General features: G+C 42.6%; 1 protein-coding gene across 1 annotated transcript in view; it reads left to right on the top strand.

Moving 5' to 3' along the window:
• Nucleotides 1-20,603, top strand: part of egfra (epidermal growth factor receptor a (erythroblastic leukemia viral (v-erb-b) oncogene homolog, avian)) — an 86,339-nt gene that overhangs the window by 51,286 nt on the left and 14,450 nt on the right. The window contains exons 8-21 of the mRNA XM_089007423.1: nt 823-939; nt 2,343-2,469; nt 2,537-2,610; nt 2,686-2,773; nt 2,866-3,065; nt 3,171-3,303; nt 4,451-4,541; nt 8,157-8,314; nt 9,277-9,315; nt 11,534-11,678; nt 11,789-11,911; nt 12,761-12,859; nt 18,134-18,319; nt 19,559-19,714. Coding sequence (XP_088863549.1) covers nt 823-939; nt 2,343-2,469; nt 2,537-2,610; nt 2,686-2,773; nt 2,866-3,065; nt 3,171-3,303; nt 4,451-4,541; nt 8,157-8,314; nt 9,277-9,315; nt 11,534-11,678; nt 11,789-11,911; nt 12,761-12,859; nt 18,134-18,319; nt 19,559-19,714 — 1,736 coding nt within the window. The remainder of the gene's footprint in view (nt 1-822; nt 940-2,342; nt 2,470-2,536; nt 2,611-2,685; nt 2,774-2,865; nt 3,066-3,170; nt 3,304-4,450; nt 4,542-8,156; nt 8,315-9,276; nt 9,316-11,533; nt 11,679-11,788; nt 11,912-12,760; nt 12,860-18,133; nt 18,320-19,558; nt 19,715-20,603) is intronic.

Here is a 20,603-nt window from a genome sequence, read left to right as displayed (position 1 = left end):
CAATTCCCAATGATCACATGTGAAAAAAAAAACAACAAAAAAAACTGGACACTTGTAAATATGGGTTGTTGCAATATATCTAAATGCATTTCTTGATTCTGCACTATGTACAGTCTTGTTTATAGAACGGTTTTTGCACATCTCCATTTGCACAGTATACAGTTGACATTTTTATTTTGTTATGCTTAGAATATCTTGTTTTCTATCCTTTCACTCCCACCCCAACCCCATCCCTCTTCAATTGCTGCTGTGGACTGCAAATTTCCCCATTGCGGGACGAATAAAGGTATTCTGATTCTGATTCTGATTCTGATATGGCGTTTGGATGCCCTCTTCTGGCCATCTGGCGGCTTTTGGGTGCAACACGAGGTCCCCAGACCAAACAAGTACAGCAAAACACATTGACGTGATGGGTGGACCTCTAAAATGCCTCTTTTTTACGGTCAGGGGCGGTCCTTTAGTGACGTCACGTACGGACTCGTCACCAACTCAAAAACAAGACTTCCTGAATATTCAGCGCGAGTCTTAAAACGTAAAATATAGCTATATGCGGTGGATTCTTTGTAAAATACGCTCAGTAGAAGTCATTTGAAGCCATTTTACAAATTATGGACACAACTTGTCCAGAGACGTCGGTTGTCCTTTAAAGTTGATTCTATATTTGACCGGGAGCCAGTGGAATATGTCTTGCAATGCGGTGATTTTGTCTTGAAAATGATCCTTGACTTAATCTACAATGTTTAAGTGTCATCAGCCTGGGAAATGTCCCTTTGCTCGCATTCAAAAGCAAAATTGCTCATGTTTTTTTTTCAATCCTCACAGACAACTATGTGGTGACAGACCATGGTGCGTGTGTGCGAACGTGCAACGGCAACACTTATGAGGTGGAGGACGGTGGCGTCAGGAAATGTGCCAAATGCGATGGACTGTGCCCCAAAGGTGTGTCGGCCGGCTGACACCGGTCTATGTTTGCATCCTTAAGAAAACGTTGAGCCACATTTTACACACAAACACACCTGCTTAGTGTGACCACAAATGCAAATCATTACTAGACAGATCAAAACAAATTTTGAGTCTGGGAATCATTTCCAGTTGTGCTTATTTCCAGTGCAGGATCGTGAATTACTGGCCAGACGGCCAGTCAGATCTGTGTAGTGATTTAAAATTTGAACACCAACTCTGCTCATTTATTTCTATTGTGCAAAGTGGCATTTCTCCTGAACAATCATTGACAAAACGAACAAATGCATGTTCATTGGCATTTACATTGTGCACATTGTGCCACTCTGACATTTGTTTTAATGAATGTGTATTAGTCGTAGTTCTGTTATATTTTTTAAAATCCAAGATGGCAGTTGTGGCACTTGCAAGGAATTGACCGCATTGCACTGATTTAGTGACAAATGTGCGTGCGTGTGAACTGACTGACTGCTCTATTAATAATTTGTTTTATTGAAATTTTTGTCTCTGGTTGGTCCTTCTTTGCCTTGGCGCAGGATTATTTGAACTTTTTTAAACGACTTGATTGTAGTTTATTTCTGTTGTGTAAAATAAATAACTGACAGAATGATCACTTGGCAAGATGCTTGTCTGCTTTGTGAGCCGTGGACCTTTTTCATGCTTTGGATTAATTAGATATATTTGTGTTGGACAATGTGACAGCTGTCATGAATACCAGTTGTGCATTTTTGCCTATGGCATGCGCCTTGCATGTGGCCTTTTATCATGTGCTCCCATGTGCCATTCGTTCCATGACTTAGTGCTGTCAACCTGAATCAGACATTTTTTAGTCTGTCCATTATTTATATCCATTCATTTTCCAGACCACTTTATCCTCATTAAGGTCGCGGGGAGTGCTGGTGCCTATTCCAGCCGTCTTCGGAGACTAGGCGGGGGACATCTTGAATTGGTTGCCAGCCAATCGGAGGGCAGACACAAACACTCATCCCCACCCCCATTCCACTCACACCTAGGGACAATTTGGAGTGTTCAATCGGCCTGCCATGCATGTTTTTGAAATGTGGGAGGAAACCGGAGGACCCGGAATAACCGACATGAGCCCAGGGAGAACATGCTAACTCAACACAGAGCGGAAATCGAACTCGCGACCTCTGCACTGTGAAGCCGATGTGCTAACCACTCGACTACCGGGCTTCCCTCCATTATTTCTATTTGTGTACCATGGTGGTTAACGACTGCCAAAAGAAAGTCGGAATGTTGTTGTAGAGATGGTCATTGAGCAATTGCATGTATTGTGTTTACTTTGGGGCTTTAGATTTACCTCATCACATGTGTTAAATGCCTCGCATTCAAGATGTCCCCATTGTTTCAATTCTCGACAGTGTGTAACGGACTGGGGACAGGCCACCTGGCGAACACGCTCTGCATCAACGCCACCAACATTGACTCATTTAAAAACTGCACCAAAATCAATGGCAACATCGCTTTCATCCGCACCTCCATTCACGGGTAAGTCAGGGACCTCAAGAGCCTACGCGGCCTTAACGCAGAGCATCAACCAGCCGGATTTTTGCAGGGACGCATACACCAAAACGCCAAAGATGGACCCCGCCCAGCTGGATGTGTTCAAGACGGTTAAAGAAATAACTGGTAGGTTTTCCTGAAAATTTTTGACACCTGCTCTGCTTCTTATTTTCATGCTTGACAAGACCATTGCCACCTCAGGATACTTGTGGATTCAAACATGGCCCAAGAGCATGGATTCCCTTGTTCCATTTGAGAACCTGGAAATTATTCGAGGACGCACTAAACGGTAAAGAGCATGCAAAATGTGGATTTTTTTTTTAAACATTTGCTTTTTATTCAATGGTGTAATGAAAACAAACGTTTGATATAATTAATTAGGGGAAGCCGGAGCCTGGTGGTTACCCAGCTGGACATTAGCTACCTGGGCCTGCGTTCACTCAAAGAAATTAGTGATGGTGACGTGGTAATCATCAAGAATCAAAATCTCTGCTACTCCAACAACAGTCACTGGAAGGTGCTCTTCAAGTCCGCCAGCCAGACGACCACTGTCAATGAAAATGCCAATTTTGACAAATGCGGTAAATAAGCATAATAATTTCACAAATACCATACGGTTGGTTCTCAGGCCGGCAATACAGTGACAACAAATGGGTAACTCAATCATCCCTGCTATTTGCTTCTAGTTCAGCGAAACGATATATGTGATCGTAAGTGCACGGTGGACGGATGCTGGGGTCCCGGCCCGGACATGTGCTTTGCCTGTCGGGACCACAGTCGCGATGGCAGCTGTGTGGACTCCTGCAACATCTTGGAGGGGTAGGGGTGAACAATGTAGCCTGAAATGTACAGTGATACCTTGGCTTACAAACTTAATTGGTCCCCAGAAAGTGTTTGTAAGGCGAAAAGTGTGTATTCCAAACATTAATTTCCCATAGGAAACCATTAAAATGAGAATAATCCATTCCTAGGTCCCCACAAAACATAATTTTCAACTAATTAAGCCTTAAAACTACACACACTACTACACACACTATACCTTATTTTATGTATAATAAATGTGCTATGGTATTGTAATTAAAGAAATAAACTTTACTGTAAAATAGTCATTTTATTTACCTTTGTGATGGTCGTTGATGGCTTGATGAAATGGATAGATTTTTGCATAAAGTATCTCAAGGATCTCTGGGTTGTATCTTAGAAGTTGTGATATTGCAACAGCAACAGATGCAGGCAGACACATCAGAAACTTCATTAATAGCTGGTTCCCTTGCTTGTATGTTCTCTTCAAATTGTACAGATGGCTTGTGCGGGTTATTTGTAGAGCATAATTGATTGGATATTTTAACCTTGCAGTCTCCACTCTGCCTTTGAACTATCAATAAAGTGAAATGAACTGTGTTTCCTACGCATTTTCTCACCATTTCAGTTTTGTTTTTTTTTTTGTTTTTTTTTCACTTTTGTTTTTTGTTTCAAGCACTGTCGTCTCCCTTTTGTGTGTTTGTATTTGTTTCTGTAACCCCCCCCCCCCACCGCTCACGGCTGCGTGTGTCCCCTCCCTCCTCTACCACGGATCTTGACCAATCACGTGCGGCTTTACCCAAAGACTGGGGGCAGGGAATAGAGAAAAAGAGCCGGCTGCCATTTCAGGAGCTCCAATAACCGGCTCGTTCGCGAATGACACATCACTCATTGTGGCGCTACGTGTGTTTCCCGAAAAATAGTTTGTATGCCAAGATTATATTCTCACGAATTTAACGTTCGTAAGGCGAAAAGTTTGTTAGCTAAAGTGTTAGTACAGTGATACTTCGGCTTACGATCTTCCCGGCATAATGTTTAACAAGTGATTTGTTATTAAAAAGCAAGCCAGTTAAATGTCCATCTGTAATATGACAAACATTCTCATCTGAGTTTGTTTGTTAAAGGTTAAATCTGGTTTAACATTTAACCCTCTTCGGCTTTGCAGGGAGCCACGGGAGGCCATGGTGAAGAAAACCTGCGTTCCTTGTCATCCAGAGTGTCGTCATATGAACGGGACGCCCACTTGCAGCGCTCCAGTACGTGATACCCTAATGAGGTCTCTAAATGCAGCACAGGCGATTTCATTGAGGGCAGACTCACATCATGAATAACTTTAGATATGACACTGAGATTGCACACAAGTATATGATTATTTATTTCTAGTTACATATACATTGCTGTGAGACACAGTGTGCTTCAGAAGATGAAGATCCCGGAATGGTAGTCCAACTCTTGAGTTGTAGACGCCCCAATGCGTGTGCCTATACATGGTCGAGTAGATCACATGGCATTCGTCAAACAAATGACACAAACATTTTGTGAGAGAGGTGTTCTTTGTAGATCTGGTGAAAGCGTATGACAGGGTGCCCAGAGAAGAGCTGTGGTATTGCATGAGGAAGTCTGGAGTGACAGAAAAGTATGTCAGAGCGGTGCAAGACCTGTATCATGACTGTAAGACAGTTGTGAGCTGTGCTGTCGGTGTGACGGAGGAATTCAAGGTGGAGGCTGTCATCGAATCAATCCTGTATTCTTCCATCACTTTTTGGTTCGGGGCCGCCACAAAAATGGACAAAATCCGACTTCAATGGACAGTTAGGACGGCGGAAAAAATCATTGGCACTGCGCTACTCACTCTTGAGGACTTGCACACTGCAAGAATCCAAACAAGGACGTGGAAAATCCTACTGGAGCCTCCGCACCGTGCCCACCACCCTTTTCCTTTTTGAGCAACTCCCCTCAGGCAGGCGCTACCGATCTATGCGCACCAAATCCAGCAGAGATTTAAACAGCGTCTTCCCCCAAGCCATTAACTCTTTAAACAGTCACCCAAATAGAACTGTATAGTGCCTCTTTGCAATATTTTGATGATGATACTAGTGCAGTGTTCTACCGGAAACAGATCCCTTGTGTGTTCTACATACTTGGCAATAAAGATGATTCTGATTCTAATTCCACCAGGGGTCAGCTCTGAGTCCCTTCTTATTCGCTATGGTGATGGAGGCTGACAGACAATGTTAGACAAGAATCTCCTTGGACCATGATGTTTGCAGATGACATTGTAATCTGTACGTCTGTGTAAGCTCTCAGTCATACAGGCGTGGTCCATCGATGAAAAGGTTTCTTCAGCCGTCATCTGTACTTCTTTGAAGGTCTCGGACGTTTCGCTTCTTATCCAAGATGCTTCTTCAGCGAACTAAAGTCAGGACTCCCTGCAGACCCACTGATAGCTTCTATTGTCCTGACTGACGACTGATTGCCCAATTGGCTCTGGTATCACCTCATCAGCATGACTAATCCTATGTTGCCTAAACAGTCGATTGTATGAACGATCCAAATTGAACCTCACCCCACCATTACGGTTAAGGGAAGGATTTTGCTGTTTTATGAAAATAGCTTCTTTTACTCCCCTTTCAAACTATCTATTTTCTTTTGCTAAGATTTTAACCTCATTGTCATCAAATGAGTGGTTGCTAGCTTTTAGGTGCATATGTACTGCCGATTGAGGCACACTCGTATTATCCCTGCGATGTTGATAGTCTTTTTTTGAGAATTTGTTTCGTCTCTCCGATGTATTGCTCTTTACAATCTTCATTTTTACAATGTATTGAATAAACTACATGACTTTGCTTTTCATTTGGCAGCCTATCTTTTGGATGCACTAATTTTTGCCTTTAAGTGTTTATCGGTTTGAAATAAGTAGGAATATTGTATTGCCAAAGGACTCTGTAGTTTTTCAGAAACTCCTGCAATGTAAGGTACTGCTACCCCTCTCCTTATACTATCTTCAGAATTGTTGGTTTCATTACCTATTCTTTCTTTCTGACATTTGTTGAATGACCACTGGGGGTACCCACAGTTAGTGAGTGCTCTCCTGATATGTTTTGACTCCTTTTCTCTACCTTCAATGCTTGTTGGTATTAGTTTAGCCCTATGTTGGAGGGTTCTGATAACTCCTAGTTTGTGTTGTAAAGGATGGTTAGAATCAAAAAGAAAGTATTGGTCAGTGTGCGTAGCCTTCCTAAAGACTTCTGTTTTTTAGCGCTCGGTCCTCTTTTATAATTACTTTGCAATCCAAAAAGGCTAGTTGGTTCTCTTTAATGTCCTCGCGAGTAAATTTAATTTCCCCAGTTGAGGTGATCTGTGAAGGATTGAATTTATTGTTTTTTTAATTATGACGAAAGTATCGTCCACATAACAACCTTAGAGCAGGGACCTATCATCGCAGTGTCCGGCACCGCCATGTCTGGACAGTCGGGATATATATAGGGCCTATACTACCAGTAAGACTTTAGTTCGCTGAAGAAGCATCTCGGATAAGAAGCGAAATGTCCGACACCTTCAAAGAAGTACAGATGACGGCTGAAGAAACCTTTTCATCGATTGTGATCTGTCGCGAGAGCAGGGAACACGTGTGGGAGAAACTAGAAAGGTGGAGGTATGCCCTGGAAAGGAGAGGAATGAAGATCAGTCGCAGCAAGACGGAATATATGTGTGAATGAGAGTGATCCAAGTACTGTACAAGCACTTGAGCAGTCAGGATGAGTGCCTTTGTGCTGTCCTTTAGGCCAGCCCTCTCTAGCCACTGATAGGACTTCTTGAGATCAGCCACTTCAGTTATGGTTCGGTGGTACATTCTGTGTAGGGGCTTTTCCTCACATGGTTGTCCCTCTTCCAGAACGTCTGTGTAAGCTCTCAGTCGTACAGGAGTGGTCCATCGATGAGGTTTCTTCAGCCGTCATCTGTACTTTTTTGAAGGTGTCGGACGTTTCGCCTCCTATCCAAGAGGCTTCGTCAGCGAACTAAAGTCTTACTGGTCGTATCGGCCCTATTTATATATCCCTAATGTCTAGACATGGCGGCTCAGGTTGGGGGGAGCAGAGGACCACTCCCTGTGGCCCCACTGATTGTTCCTACATTCCTGACTAACGACTGGCCTATTTGCCCCACTCCCTCCGGTATCACTTCAACAGCATTATGAATGTTGCCTAACCTGTGTTGCCTAAGCAGGCTATTGTATGACCGATCCAAATTGAACCTCACCCCACCTCTTCCAGCACCTCATCCTCTGTTCCCCATTGTTTTAGACATTCTGCGAGTGCATCATCCGTTGGAGCCTTCTCTTTGATGTATTCATGGAACTTGGATGTTTCATCCTGGACAGTGGCTCTCACACTGACTAGGCCCCTGCCTCCTTCCTTACGGCTTGTGTACAGTCTCAGGGTGCTGGATTTGGGATGGAACCCTCTATGCATGAGATATATATATATATATATATATATATATATATACAGTAAAGTCTCGGTATATCGATATCGGATATATCGATAGTCCCGGTTATATCGATACTATTTCTATGCACGCACGGAGAAAATTACATGCAAACAGGGTCGGATATATCGATAGTCCCGGTTATATCGATATTTTTTTCGGACTCCCTTGAATATCGATATAACGAGACTTTACTGTGTATATATATATATATATATATATATATATATATATATATATATATATATATATATATATATATATATATATATATATATATATATATATATATATGAATTGGTTGCCAGCCAATCGCAGGGCACACAAAGACATACAACAGTCACTCTCACACTCACCGCCGTTTTGATTCTGTGCACTTGCAGGGTTCCGCCAACTGCAGCAAGTGTGCCAACTTCAAAGACGGACTCTTTTGCGTGTCCCGCTGTCCTCAAGGCGTGCCCGGTGAGGACGACTCACTCGTGTGGAAGTACGCTGACGACGCCAAAGTCTGCCGGCTGTGTCACCCCAACTGCACCCAAGGGTAACATTATTTTGCATTTGTAACTTCAATGTGGAATCATGATTATTACATTGAAAATGATGACGCAGTTTTCATCCCTTTAATCACGGCTTTCCTTTGTTGATTGGCCCAGGCAAAATCACATTGCCGTATAATGAGACGTTTGGTTTCATTTGAAGTTACCCAATATGGCTCCAAATCATCTTTTTCTGGGTTGGATTATGAACACTGGTGTTACTTGCTATTTGATGATGGAAAATTACGATTTAAACTTCTTTTCTGCTACTATTTTTATTTTGTAATGACACTAACTCTATCATGCCCTGACATGGTTCTTATTTTAGGCCCGGTGATTAGCACTTTTATCTGGCTGTACTGATGTTGGGGCTTTTAATCTGCGTTCTGGCCTTCCTGTCTGCATGTGTTCGTTCCCCTTGAACTTTCCTCCTCAAAACATGTATGTTGGTTTCATTCATGGACTCAAAATTCAAAATTGTCCATATTCTGAGTGAGATAAATCATCCATCTATCAATCCGTCCATCCATTTTCTTATCCCCTTATGCTCAGGAGAGTGCTTCAGCCTATACTAGCCCTATTTGTCACACACAAAGACAAACAACCATCCACGCTCACACTCGCACCTATGGACAATTTAGAGTGTCCCATTAAACTGCCGTGCCTATTTTTGGAATGTGAGAAGAAACCAAACAACCTGGAGAAAACACACACAGGCACAGGGAGGACTTACACACTCCACACAGGAAAGTGGAGCCAGTTGACCACCGGGCTATAAATCCATCAATAAATACATATGCCTTGTGTTGTGTTCTATAGAATGTTTTTTTTTGATTGCAACCAGTTCAGCAGTTCCGGTGTACCACACCTCTGGCACCCTAATGGTGATCATTAAAGAAAATGGATGGATTTCACAGGCCTCCATGACGTATAGTATTAAGTACATGTACTTAATTTTTGTTTACAGGTGCACAGGACCCGGTCATGAAGGCTGCCAGGGTAAAATGTAAGTAAAATGTGCTGATTTCATCCTACTGGCTATGTTCTACTTGCGGTGTAGCTCTTTATCGCTAACATCTCTATCCCACACATGATGAGTGGCAAAATGTGTGCACACCGTCTTAACACCGTGCACTTGAATTGTGACCCCACCACCCTCTTATTTGTGGTTCTCTATTCAATACATGAATAGAAAACCACATTAAAAAATACCCCTTGAAATAAAGTACAGTGATACCTCAGATTAAGAATGCTTTAGTTTACAAATATTAAATTCGCAAGAATATAATCTTGGCATACAAACTAGTTTTTGGGAAACACACGGAGCGCCACAATGGCTGGCTGACTAGTTTTCGGCGGAAGAACACCAAACTACACGGTCAAACAGCGCCCCTTTCTTTGACTGCACTCAGTGCATACGTGGTTTGTTATCGAGTGGATGCTTTTTCTTTTTTTGGGCAGAAAAAGACCCCAAAACTGGCTATTGTTAAGCCGAAGAGGACACAAAAGACAAAATTACGGTCGAGCAGAAGGAGATCGTCGAAAAACACGAACAAGGTGTGCGTTTGTGTGACTTAGCATCCCAGTACCAGTATGCTAAGTCAACCATTGCTACGTGTGGCTAAGGGTGTTTCTATGTTGCCTAAGCAACGGTCTCAGGCAATAGAAGAGGTTGAAAAACTTCTGTTGATTTGGATTAATGAAAAGCAGCTAACAGGGGACGGTGTGAGAGGGTATTATCGCAGAGAAAGCACAACAACTTCACTCGGATACCATCAAAAGGCAACTGCATCAACAACCATCACAAAGGGAAATAAAACGACTTTATTATAGAGTACCGTTTATTTCTTTAATTACAATACAATAGCACATTTATTATACATAAAATAAGGTATATGTTGTGTAGTTTTAAGTCTCATTTCGTAGACAATTGTTTTATGGGGACCTGGAAACGGATTATTCTCATTTTTAATGGTTTCTTATGGGAAATAAATGTTTGGCAGACACACACTTTCTGGGAACTAATTAAGTTCGTAAACTGAGGTATCACTGTAAATTTGTTTTTTGTGTGGATGGCTCTTTCAACATTTTTGTGCACTTTGCTTGTGGCCAAATTGTAAGAGACCCCGAGGCAGTACGTTGAGGCGACACGTATTGGCTCTTTTAACTCATTCACTGCCAGATGATGTGCAAATATGTAATAATAATACATTTTATTTCGAAGCGCCTTTCAAAACTCTAAAGGGCACTTTACAGTCACGGTATAAGAACATTTCTTTTCTGCAGGTGAGCAGCGGCAGCCACTCAACCCTGAAGTAACACAAACTCACACCACTAATGTTAGTGTGTATACAGTATATGCCAGGGTTTTTGTCATTTTCACATTCAATGTAGCGTAAGAAACCTTACTCTCTTCATTCATCAGAAAAAAACGTTTATTTCAAGCTTACTGGGTTGTAGAGTTATTGCATTGAAAGTGGAGGTGGCTGTACAAAAGCTAAATGCTGCCCCCTCATGGGAGGCAAAAACATTGCCAGAGGTCAGACCAACGCTTGAAACGCACACTCTGCAAGAAAAAAGAAATCCCAAACAAATTTGGAAATGGCGCTCCACGTCATGCTTTTCAATTCACAAATAAATTCGGAAAGACATTGAATGAGTTAAAATATAATATGCAGAGGACTTCTGCTGCGTGTCTGTTTGTCCAATTTTGTCCACTTGTTTCCAAAATCAAATCATCTGGAAGCCATTTATTTTCAAGGGTTTAGTTATAAGGTGACTCTCAAGTTCTATTGAAGTGGGCTTTTTTATATTTTGATTTGAAACTATGAATCTAGGCAATTCTAAACATTTGGTGGGGATTTGGAGGGTGTATGTATGCATGTGTGTGTGTGTGTGTGTGTGCGTGTGCGTGTGCGTGTGCGCGTGTGTGTGTGTGTGTGCGTGTGCGCGTGTGTGTGTATGTATGCGTGCATCCATGCATGTGTGTATGTATGTATGCGTGTGTGTATGTATGTATGCACATATGTATGCACATGTACAGTATGTGCGTATGTGCATATACGCGTATGTGCATATACGTGTATGTGCGTATGTACGCACGTACGCAGGCACTACACTCCTTTGGTTGACTACACTTATTAGCAGTTGCTTGGGATCCCCAACAATCTGGTCTTTACTAATTTTGTTGTAATGCTTATTTTGCGACCATGTTCTCGCCACAGCTCTTCGGGTCTGTCCATGATTGCGGCAGGTGTGGTGGGTGGCCTTTTGGTGGTCTTGCTGGCAGGCCTGTCGGTTGTGGTGTTGTTGCGGCGACGCCATATCAAGCGGAAGAGGACAATGAGGCGACTACTCCAAGAGAAAGAGGTATGAATCAAGGGGGGTGAGAAAAGACATCGACATATCGCCAGAGAGAGATCTGCGTCATGGGAGCTCGTTGTTTTGGTGTACGTAATATCTGAGCACTGTCGTTCCAGTTGGTAGAACCACTGACTCCAAGTGGCGAGGCCCCCAACCAAGCCCTGCTGCGCATCCTCAAGGAACCCGAATTCAGGAAAATCAAAGTTTTGGGGTCAGGGGCTTTTGGGACAGTCTACAAGGTAATAACAGCCCCCCCCCCCTCAAAATAGCAGGTTTGACAAGAAATCTCTTCTGACTTTGTTTCGCTTCTGATATCAATTTTTCAATTAAAAGACATTTTTAACTCGCCTGCTCACACACTCCAATAACTCCATATTTGCTTCCTGTGTGTATTCACCACACACTTGAAGATTTAGGAGTAGGATGATGTAATGCATTTGCTATTTGTCTTCTGATTGGCTTGCATTTTATTGCTTGTGTAGATTTCTTACTCTCATAACCAGTATATTACCCCAGGACGGAAGAAATGATTTTAGGGTTCCAAGTTATTCATAAGTCTTTTGTTTGCTCATATTAAACAGCTTCTTCCCCCAAGCCATTAACTCTTTGAACTCTTTCAACAGTAGCCAAAATGGAACTGTATAGTGCCACTTAGCAGTTTTTTTGACAACGATACTAGTGCAGCGTGTTCTACCGGAAACAAATTCCTTGTGTGTTCTACATACTTGGCAATAAAGATGATTCTGATTCTGATTCTGATTCTGATATAAAGATCAGTCGACAGCTCATCATGCATGAGATTAACCTCCTTGAGCCCAAACTCTTGCAAGGCATGCCTTTTTTTTTCGCTTTCATATGTAGGCGATTTGGGACGTTCTCCGTGTTTCGTATTTTGAAACCTTCAAAATTGTACAGATGACGGCTGAAGAAACCTTCTCATCGAAAGCACTGCAAATTGTTTCGCTGAATTAAACATGTGATGTTTGAAATGAATCCCCAATGTGGTCCATAAATACAGGAATGTTGTGCGTGTTGCAATACTTTTGAGAGGTCATTAAACACCCTCCTTTGGTTGTGTGTCCATACAGGGTCTTTGGGTCCCAGAGGGAGAAGATGTGAAGATACCTGTGGCCATCAAAGTTTTGAGGGAGGCCACAACACCGAAAGCCAACAAAGAGGTTTTGGACGTAAGTGGATTCCCAATTTGAAAATCACCACGACTGCTTGTTTTGAGTGTAATTGGAGAAACCGTCTCACCGGAGGAAATCCATAATACAGTAATCCAATCATGTTATTCAAGGCCTTCTGGAAAATGAATGCAACGTCTACAAACTGCATGAGTTGTTCTAATTTTCCCACAGACAATCATGACAACCAAATGAATATATTCCAGACTCTATTCATCTCCATCATTAAGCAGTTACAGTGAACGCCCTCGTTTATCGCAGGAGATACGTAACAAAAATATGCTGTCATAGGTGAAATCCGCGAAGTACAATGTAGTTAAAAAAAAACAAAAAAACTTTTTTTTTTTTTTTTTTTTTTTTTTTTTTTTTTTTTTTTTACAATGCAAAACTTTTTTTTTACAATGCAAAACTGTATATACTGCAGAATGAAACACAAAATAAAACCTCTTTTATTTAATAGTTTGAAGAACGGTGTTGTAAAACAATATTTTTCTGCTGCGCCTATTCATTCTGACTCCGCTGCACTGTAGCATCTTATTCTACTGAAGGAGTCTTTCTCAGAGAGAAGAACATTTTTATCGGTAGTTGTTGGCACTCTTTCTTTTCTTGTCTTTCTTATTTTTTTGAGAAAAGAGAACAGCTCATGGATCAGAATTCTCCAGGAGCAATGTTCCCTCTAATTTTTCATGTGTCTGAGCAGACACACAAGCTCCCTGAGCACACTGAGGACCACTGTGAGCATCAGATGTGTACGCTGTGGCCACACACCAGTATCACGGCGCGTATGGGCAGGGCACATTCGCGCCCCTCGGCTCAGATTGGCTGCGTAGCGTATGTGAACTGTACGGCATTGTTGGCTGGACATCTATCACTCATTGAGTTACATTGCAAAATGGTACTATATATATATAAAAAAATACAAATGCGCGTCTAACCCCCATTTTAGCTCAGGTCCTCTACCAGAGGCCAGGAAGCTTGAGGGTTCTGCGCAGTATCCGTGCTGTTCCCAGCACTGCGCTTTTCTGGACCGAGATATTCGATGTTGTTCCCGGGATTTGTTGCAACCACTCGTCGAGTTTGGGGGTCACTGCCCCGAGTGCTCCGACCACCACAGGCACGACTGTCACCTTTACATTCCAGGCTCTCTCCAGCTCCTCTCTGAGCCCTTGGTATTTCTCGATTTTCTCATGTTCCTTCTTTCTGATGTTTCCATCACTCGGGACCGCTACATCCACGACAACGGCTTTCTTTTCCCCTTTATCTATGACCACGATATCTGGTTGGTTGGCCATTACCATCTTGTAAATTTCAATGTAAATTTCTCCACTGTGAGACTAATAAAGGCATATCCAATCCAATCCAATCCAATCTTGTCGGTCTGTATCTGGAAGTCCCACAGGATCTTTGCTCGGTCATTCTCCACCTCCTTAGGAGGTGTTTCCCATTTTGACCTTGGGGTTTCCAGTCCATACTGCGCACAGATGTTTCGGTAGACTATGCCAGCCACCTGGTTATGGCGCTCCATGTAGGCTTTCCCTGCCAGCATCTTACACCCTGCAGTTATGTGTTGGATTGTCTCAGGTGCCTCTTTGCACAACCTACACCTTGGGTCTTGTCTGGTGTGGTATATGCCTGCCTCTATGGCTCTGGTGTTCAGGGCCTGCTCTTGGGCAGCCAGGATGAGTGCCTCTGTGCTGTCCTTTAGGCCAGCCCTCTCTAGCCACTGATAGGACTTCTTGAGAGCAGCCACTTCTGCTATGGTTCGGTGGTACACCCCGTGTAGGGGCTTTTCCTCCCATGATTGTCCCTCATCCAGCACCTCATCCTCTGTTCCCCATTGTCTGAGACATTCTCTGAGTACATCATCCGTTGGAGCCTTCTCTTTGATGTATTCATGGAGCTTGGATGTTTCATCCTGGACAGTGGCTCTCACACTCACTAGTCCCCGGCCTCCTTCCTTACGGCTTGTGTACAGTCTCAGGGTGTTGGACTTGGGATGGAACCCTCCGTGCATGGTGAGGCGTTTTCGGGTCTTAACATCCGTGGTCTGAATCTCTTCCTTTGGCCACCTTATTATTCCTGCAGGGTATCTGATCACTGGCAGGGCATAACTGTTTATTGCTCTTATATATATATTGTGATGTCACTAGAGGCTTTGTCCTGGAGGGCAAATACATCCCCCTAAGATGGCTCCACCCTAAGAGAGTCTTGGCCCCACCTGGTGGAAGGCAGCAATTAAACCCACACACCTGCAGCTGATGAGGGCTTGATTGGAAAGCAGGGCTCTTAAGGCAGAGAGCCTCTGAGTGTGCAGCTTGGGGAAAGACAAGCTCGGTTGCTGTGCTCTGTGGAGAAGTTGATTGCTGGCAATGAGTTCCATCATTGCCAGTTGGGACCACACGACTGGACACTGGATTTGAACATAGGTGGTGGCTAGGCTACATGACGAGGACGTCAAGAGGGGTGAGGCCTAGAGACTCTTGTAAAGAACCCCGTCTTCAGTTTTACCTCAGAAGAGACTATTTGGATTTAAGTAGCAGAAGAGACTTTATTTGGATTTAAGTAGCAGAAGAGACTTTATTTGGATTTAAGTAGCAGAAGAGACTTTATTTGGATTTAAGTATCAGAAGAGACTTTATTTTTGATAAGTATTGGAAGAGACACTATTCAAACCTTTGTTGCTTGTGAATTCCCCCTGGAACCCTTGATTAAAACCTTTTGTTTGTATCCAAACCTGTCGTCCATTGCACTTCTTGTCCTGTCCCGCTGAGAGCTAGCTTCTCATGATATCACAATATATATATATATAGAATTGGTCTAATTAACTACATTATATGATATCTAAAATTAGATATTAATTAATGTGTTTCTGTTTTATTGTATTTTGTGCGCTGCATAGATGTCCTTGTGCGCTGAGTATGTGCAAGCAGTGCGCGATTGCGCACGCGCGCAGCTTAGAGGGAACATTGTCCATGACCTGTCAAAGCCAGTGTGTTTGATTTTATTCTTCTTTGTTTGCAGTGTTGTTTGCAGGTTGTTTCTTTTACTTTGTTTGTTTGCACATTTGCCTGCCATTCATTCATTTTTATTTTTTTTTCCCCTGAAAAAAAATCTGTGATGCACTGAAGCCGCGATAAGTGAACCGCCAAGTAGCGAGGGATCACTGTATTCATTTTATGGAAAATGTTTCAAGCCACTTTTTTAGAACCAACATGCACCAAACAAATGATTCTAAACCACGACATCGCGCATTCATGTGCCATGAGATTATCTAGTGTGCAACGGGAAATTCTCTCATTTTACTGAATTGACCCTTAAATTCTGAATTTAGTCCAAATGCAGTAATGTACAGGACGTTTGTTGATGTGTCTGTAACAGCAACAAATGAATGTGAGAAAAATGAGATGCGGCAAAATTGTGAGCTTTGTCTAAATTTGTCCTTTCATTTTGTCATGAGGAACCTGATGGTAGACCCAAAAATCAGGGAACCAGGGAGTACTGAACATTATGTATGAACAACATGTACACTGGAAAAAAAATGATTCTGTAACACACAAAAAATCCACGAAATCTGAGCAACACAATGATCCGAGCAAGACTGACCGAACCCAGGGAACTCAATACAAGCAAACTTCTTCTTCTTTTCCTTTCAGCTTTCCCTTCAGACCCCTGACACAGCTAATCAGTGTCTTCCATCTAAGCCGGTTTTGTGCATCCTCTTTTTTCACACCAGCTTCCTTCATGTCCTCTTCGACAACATCCATAAACCTCTTAGGTCTTCCTCTCGGTCTCCTACCTGGCAGTTCGAGGCGCAACATCCTTCTCCCAATATAGTCACTCTCTCTCTCCTCTGGACATGTCCAAACCATCTCAGTCTGACCTCTGACTTTCTCTCCAAAGCCTCTAACATGAGTGGTCCCTCTGATATATTCATTCCTGATCCGACCCAACCTGGTCACTCCCAAAGAAAACCTCAACATCTTCATCTCTGCTACCTGCAGCTCTGCTTCCTGTCTTTTCTTCAGTGGCACTGTCTCCAGTCCAAACATCATGGCTGCTCTCACCACCGTTTTGTACACCTTACCTTTCATTCTCGCTGAAACCCTTCTATCACACATTACACCTGACATTTTTCTCCAGCCGTTCCAGCCTGCCTGGACACGCTTCTTCACCTCTTTTCCACACTCTCCATTGCTCTGGACAGTTGACCCCAAGTACTTAAACTCCTCCACCTTCTTTATCTCTTCTCCTTGTAGCATCACTCTTGTACTTGGATCCCTCTCATTCACACACATATTTTCGGTCTTGCTGCGACTGATCTTCATTCCTCTCCTTTCCAGGACATACCTCCACCTCTATAGTTTCTCCCCCACCTGTACCCTGCTCTCGATACAGATCACAATGTCATCTGCAAACATCATGGTTCAAGGAGATTCTTGTCTAACATCGTCTGTCAGCCTGTCCATCACCATAGCGAATAAGAAGGGGCTCAGAGCTGACCCCTGGTGGAGTCCCACCTCCACCTTGAATTCCTCCGTCACACCGACAGCACACCTCACAACTGTCTTACAGTCATGATACATGTCTTGTACCGCTCTGACATACTTTTCTGCCACTCCAGACTTCCTCATGCAATACCACAGCTCTTCTCTGGGCACCCTGCCATACGTTTTCTCTAGATCTACAAAGACACAATGCAATTCCTTCCTGACTTTCTCTGTACTTCTTTATCTAAATACAAGCAAACTGACGATACGACAAAGAATACCTGGCCTAGACAAAGGGCTTAGGGAGCTGATTATTTGACACAAAATAACCGAATGACAAGAAACGATGGATATAAAACAAAAAATTGAAGGCAAAAGCACATGAAGAAACAAAACTATCAAAACAAAAACTAATACCTTTCACACAAGGGACGGATCCTCATGGTCCCATCCAATGGCAGTTCCAGGAAGAGTCCTTCTCGAAGAGGGGACAAATGGCGGCCACAGGATGCGTGCCGTCGGAACGGGAACTGATGGTGGCCGCAGAACAAGAATAGGTGAAAAAAAACGAGGAACATATAAGCACGTGAGGAAACAAAACTATCTAAATAAAAACAGAATCCTTACCGGTTTATGCCACTTCGTGCCGCAAAGTCAACTCGGATAAACTACAACTCACCCGTGAGCCAAAGGAAAATAAGCACAACTGTAAATAGTGGGCGGGTAAGAAGTGAAAATGTGTTGTGCCGCCATTTTTGGGACCTATTTTTGAATGTGTGCACTGCAGGAGGCCTATGTGATGGCCAGCGTCGAGCACCCACACGTGTGTCGCCTTCTGGGCATCTGTTTGACGTCCACTGTACAGCTCGTCACCCAGCTGATGCCATTTGGCTGCCTGCTGGACTATGTCAAGGAGAACAAGGACAATATCGGCTCGCAGTACCTGCTCAATTGGTGCGTGCAGATTGCCAAGGTGAGTTACGACATATTGGACTCCTTTTATTGCCTCTGCAAAACACTCAAAATAATAAGTATGCTCATATTCAAGGTCATAAAGTGAGGAACTCTCAACCTGGTGTTCCCATGGGTACAGCATTTTTATTGTTCAAAAATTAAGTGATATATTCCAATATCTCTAAAACTGACACATGGGACAGTCCCCCATTTTCCCTAATTTTTCAGCTGGAGGCTCCCAAGTGGGAGCTATGAAACACTTTTATTATATACCAACAACAGAACAACTAATTCGTCAGAAGGCAAATACAGTATGCACAACACTACCAAACACTACCATCCCATCAGTAGAGAGAATAAAGCATGTTTTGGTTGAAATCTGGATGAAGGAGACTTTATGTATTTTCACTCGTTTATGTAATAGTGCATTCACGCCAATGCAAAGTGGCCCACGCAAGCACGAGGTATGAATGAAAAAAGCTCAGAGGAAGTTTATACGCACGTTGTATTCAGCCACCTTTAAGAACTGGGAGGGAATATACACTTAGGTCTCATGAGTAAGACATTTGGGATTGTTTGCCTCTTGGTGGAAGACTGATTAATGTTGCATGGCCGAGACGACCACTTAGTAATTGATGCCCCACCCTAAGGTTTTGTTCAATATTAATTCCAAAAAGTCTGACTTAAACCCCAGCATAGTAAAACGGACGTACAGCCAAACCTCGGTTTTCAATCGTCTCGCTTCTCGACCAATTCGGTTTTTGTCGGTTTATCGGTTTACAACTGAGAATCAGTTCTCGACCAAACTGAGTGCACCTGAATGCACTACTCGACTCCCCTCTGCTTTTTTATAAGTCACTTCCTTGTGTCGCGTTTCATTGTGACCAACACATTAGTGTTGTTGAATCAAGTTTTTATTAAAAAGCAGATGTGTTTTGCTGATATCTCCACAAATTGGACATTATCTTTCTGTAGCGTTCCATTGTGAGCAGGCGTGTTTGTATTGTTCAATCACGATTAAAAAAAGCAGACATTGATTACTTTGATTATATTGGGAAATGTTTCGGTTTTTGAACAGTGATCTGGAATAGATTATGATTAAAAAAAACAGGTTTGACTGTAATAATTTTAACGATGTAAAAATGAATCAATCTTCTTCTTCTAGAAATGTGACAATATGTGTCGGACCAACAAGAAAAATGCTGAAATTCACCTTTTAAATTGTAATTGGCCATTTTTGACACCCATCTATCTCAAGGGGATGAACTACCTCGAGGAGCGCCATTTGGTCCATCGCGACTTGGCGGCCAGGAATGTCCTGGTGAAGACTCCTCAGCATGTTAAGATCACTGACTTTGGACTGGCCAAGCTGCTGAACGCAGACGAAAAGGAGTACCATGCAGACGGTGGAAAGGTTGGTGCTCAAACTCCATTATAGTTTTCATTTCATTCTTGTGACATTCGAGTCTGTGTGATCAACACTCCTGAGTTTCGAGGCAAGTAGTCTTGTGTCATGAAAGGTGCTATTTATGGCGCTTTTGTTTTTGTCTTAAGTGTTATGTCAGGAATATAAATAGTTCCTGCATGCTTCGAGAAAAATGACAAGTCAGATAAGACCTTCTTTTTACGTGATTCACAGAATTATTGCAGATAGATGAGTCACGCTGTGTGACACGGCAGTGTGGTCATGACTCTGAATTGGAAATGCAAGAATAACCATTTAAAGGACAACTGACACCTCCGGACAAGTTGTGTCCATAATTTGTAAAATGACTTCAAATGACTAGTACTGAGCGCATTTTACTAAGATTCCACCGCATATAGCTATGTTTTAAGACTCGCGCTGAATATTCAGGAAGTCTTGTTTTCGAGTTAATGACAATGCCTGACGTGATGTGTCGTCAGGAACACCCCTGACTGAGAAAGCGACACACAATGCATTTTGGGTACTTTGTTTGGTCTGAAAACATCGTGTTGATCTGTGTTAATGGCGAAATTAGAAGGAATTGTTGTATGTTGTACCAAGACTACCAATTGCGGTAACATCACACAGAAGTCCAAGCAGACAAATCAGCCCATTTCCAACGGAGCTTGGGCGCCATTTTGTGCATTTTCTGGGTGCTATATTGGAGTCCAGACGGCTCGAATTGATACGGAAGAACTTCTTTAATTAATTAATTAAAAAATTAATTGCAAACATTTAAGTAATTACTTTCCTCTTCAGAACTATTTGAATCATTGGATTGGATTGGATATGCCTTTATTAGTCTCACAGTGGAGAAATTTACAAAGTGATATATTCA

Source organism: Hippocampus bargibanti, linkage group LG11, assembly GCF_051943395.1.
Source record: "Hippocampus bargibanti isolate YZ-2025 linkage group LG11, ASM5194339v1, whole genome shotgun sequence".
Classification (NCBI taxonomy): Eukaryota; Metazoa; Chordata; class Actinopteri; order Syngnathiformes; family Syngnathidae; genus Hippocampus; species Hippocampus bargibanti.
This window is presented reverse-complemented; position numbering and strand designations above follow the sequence as displayed.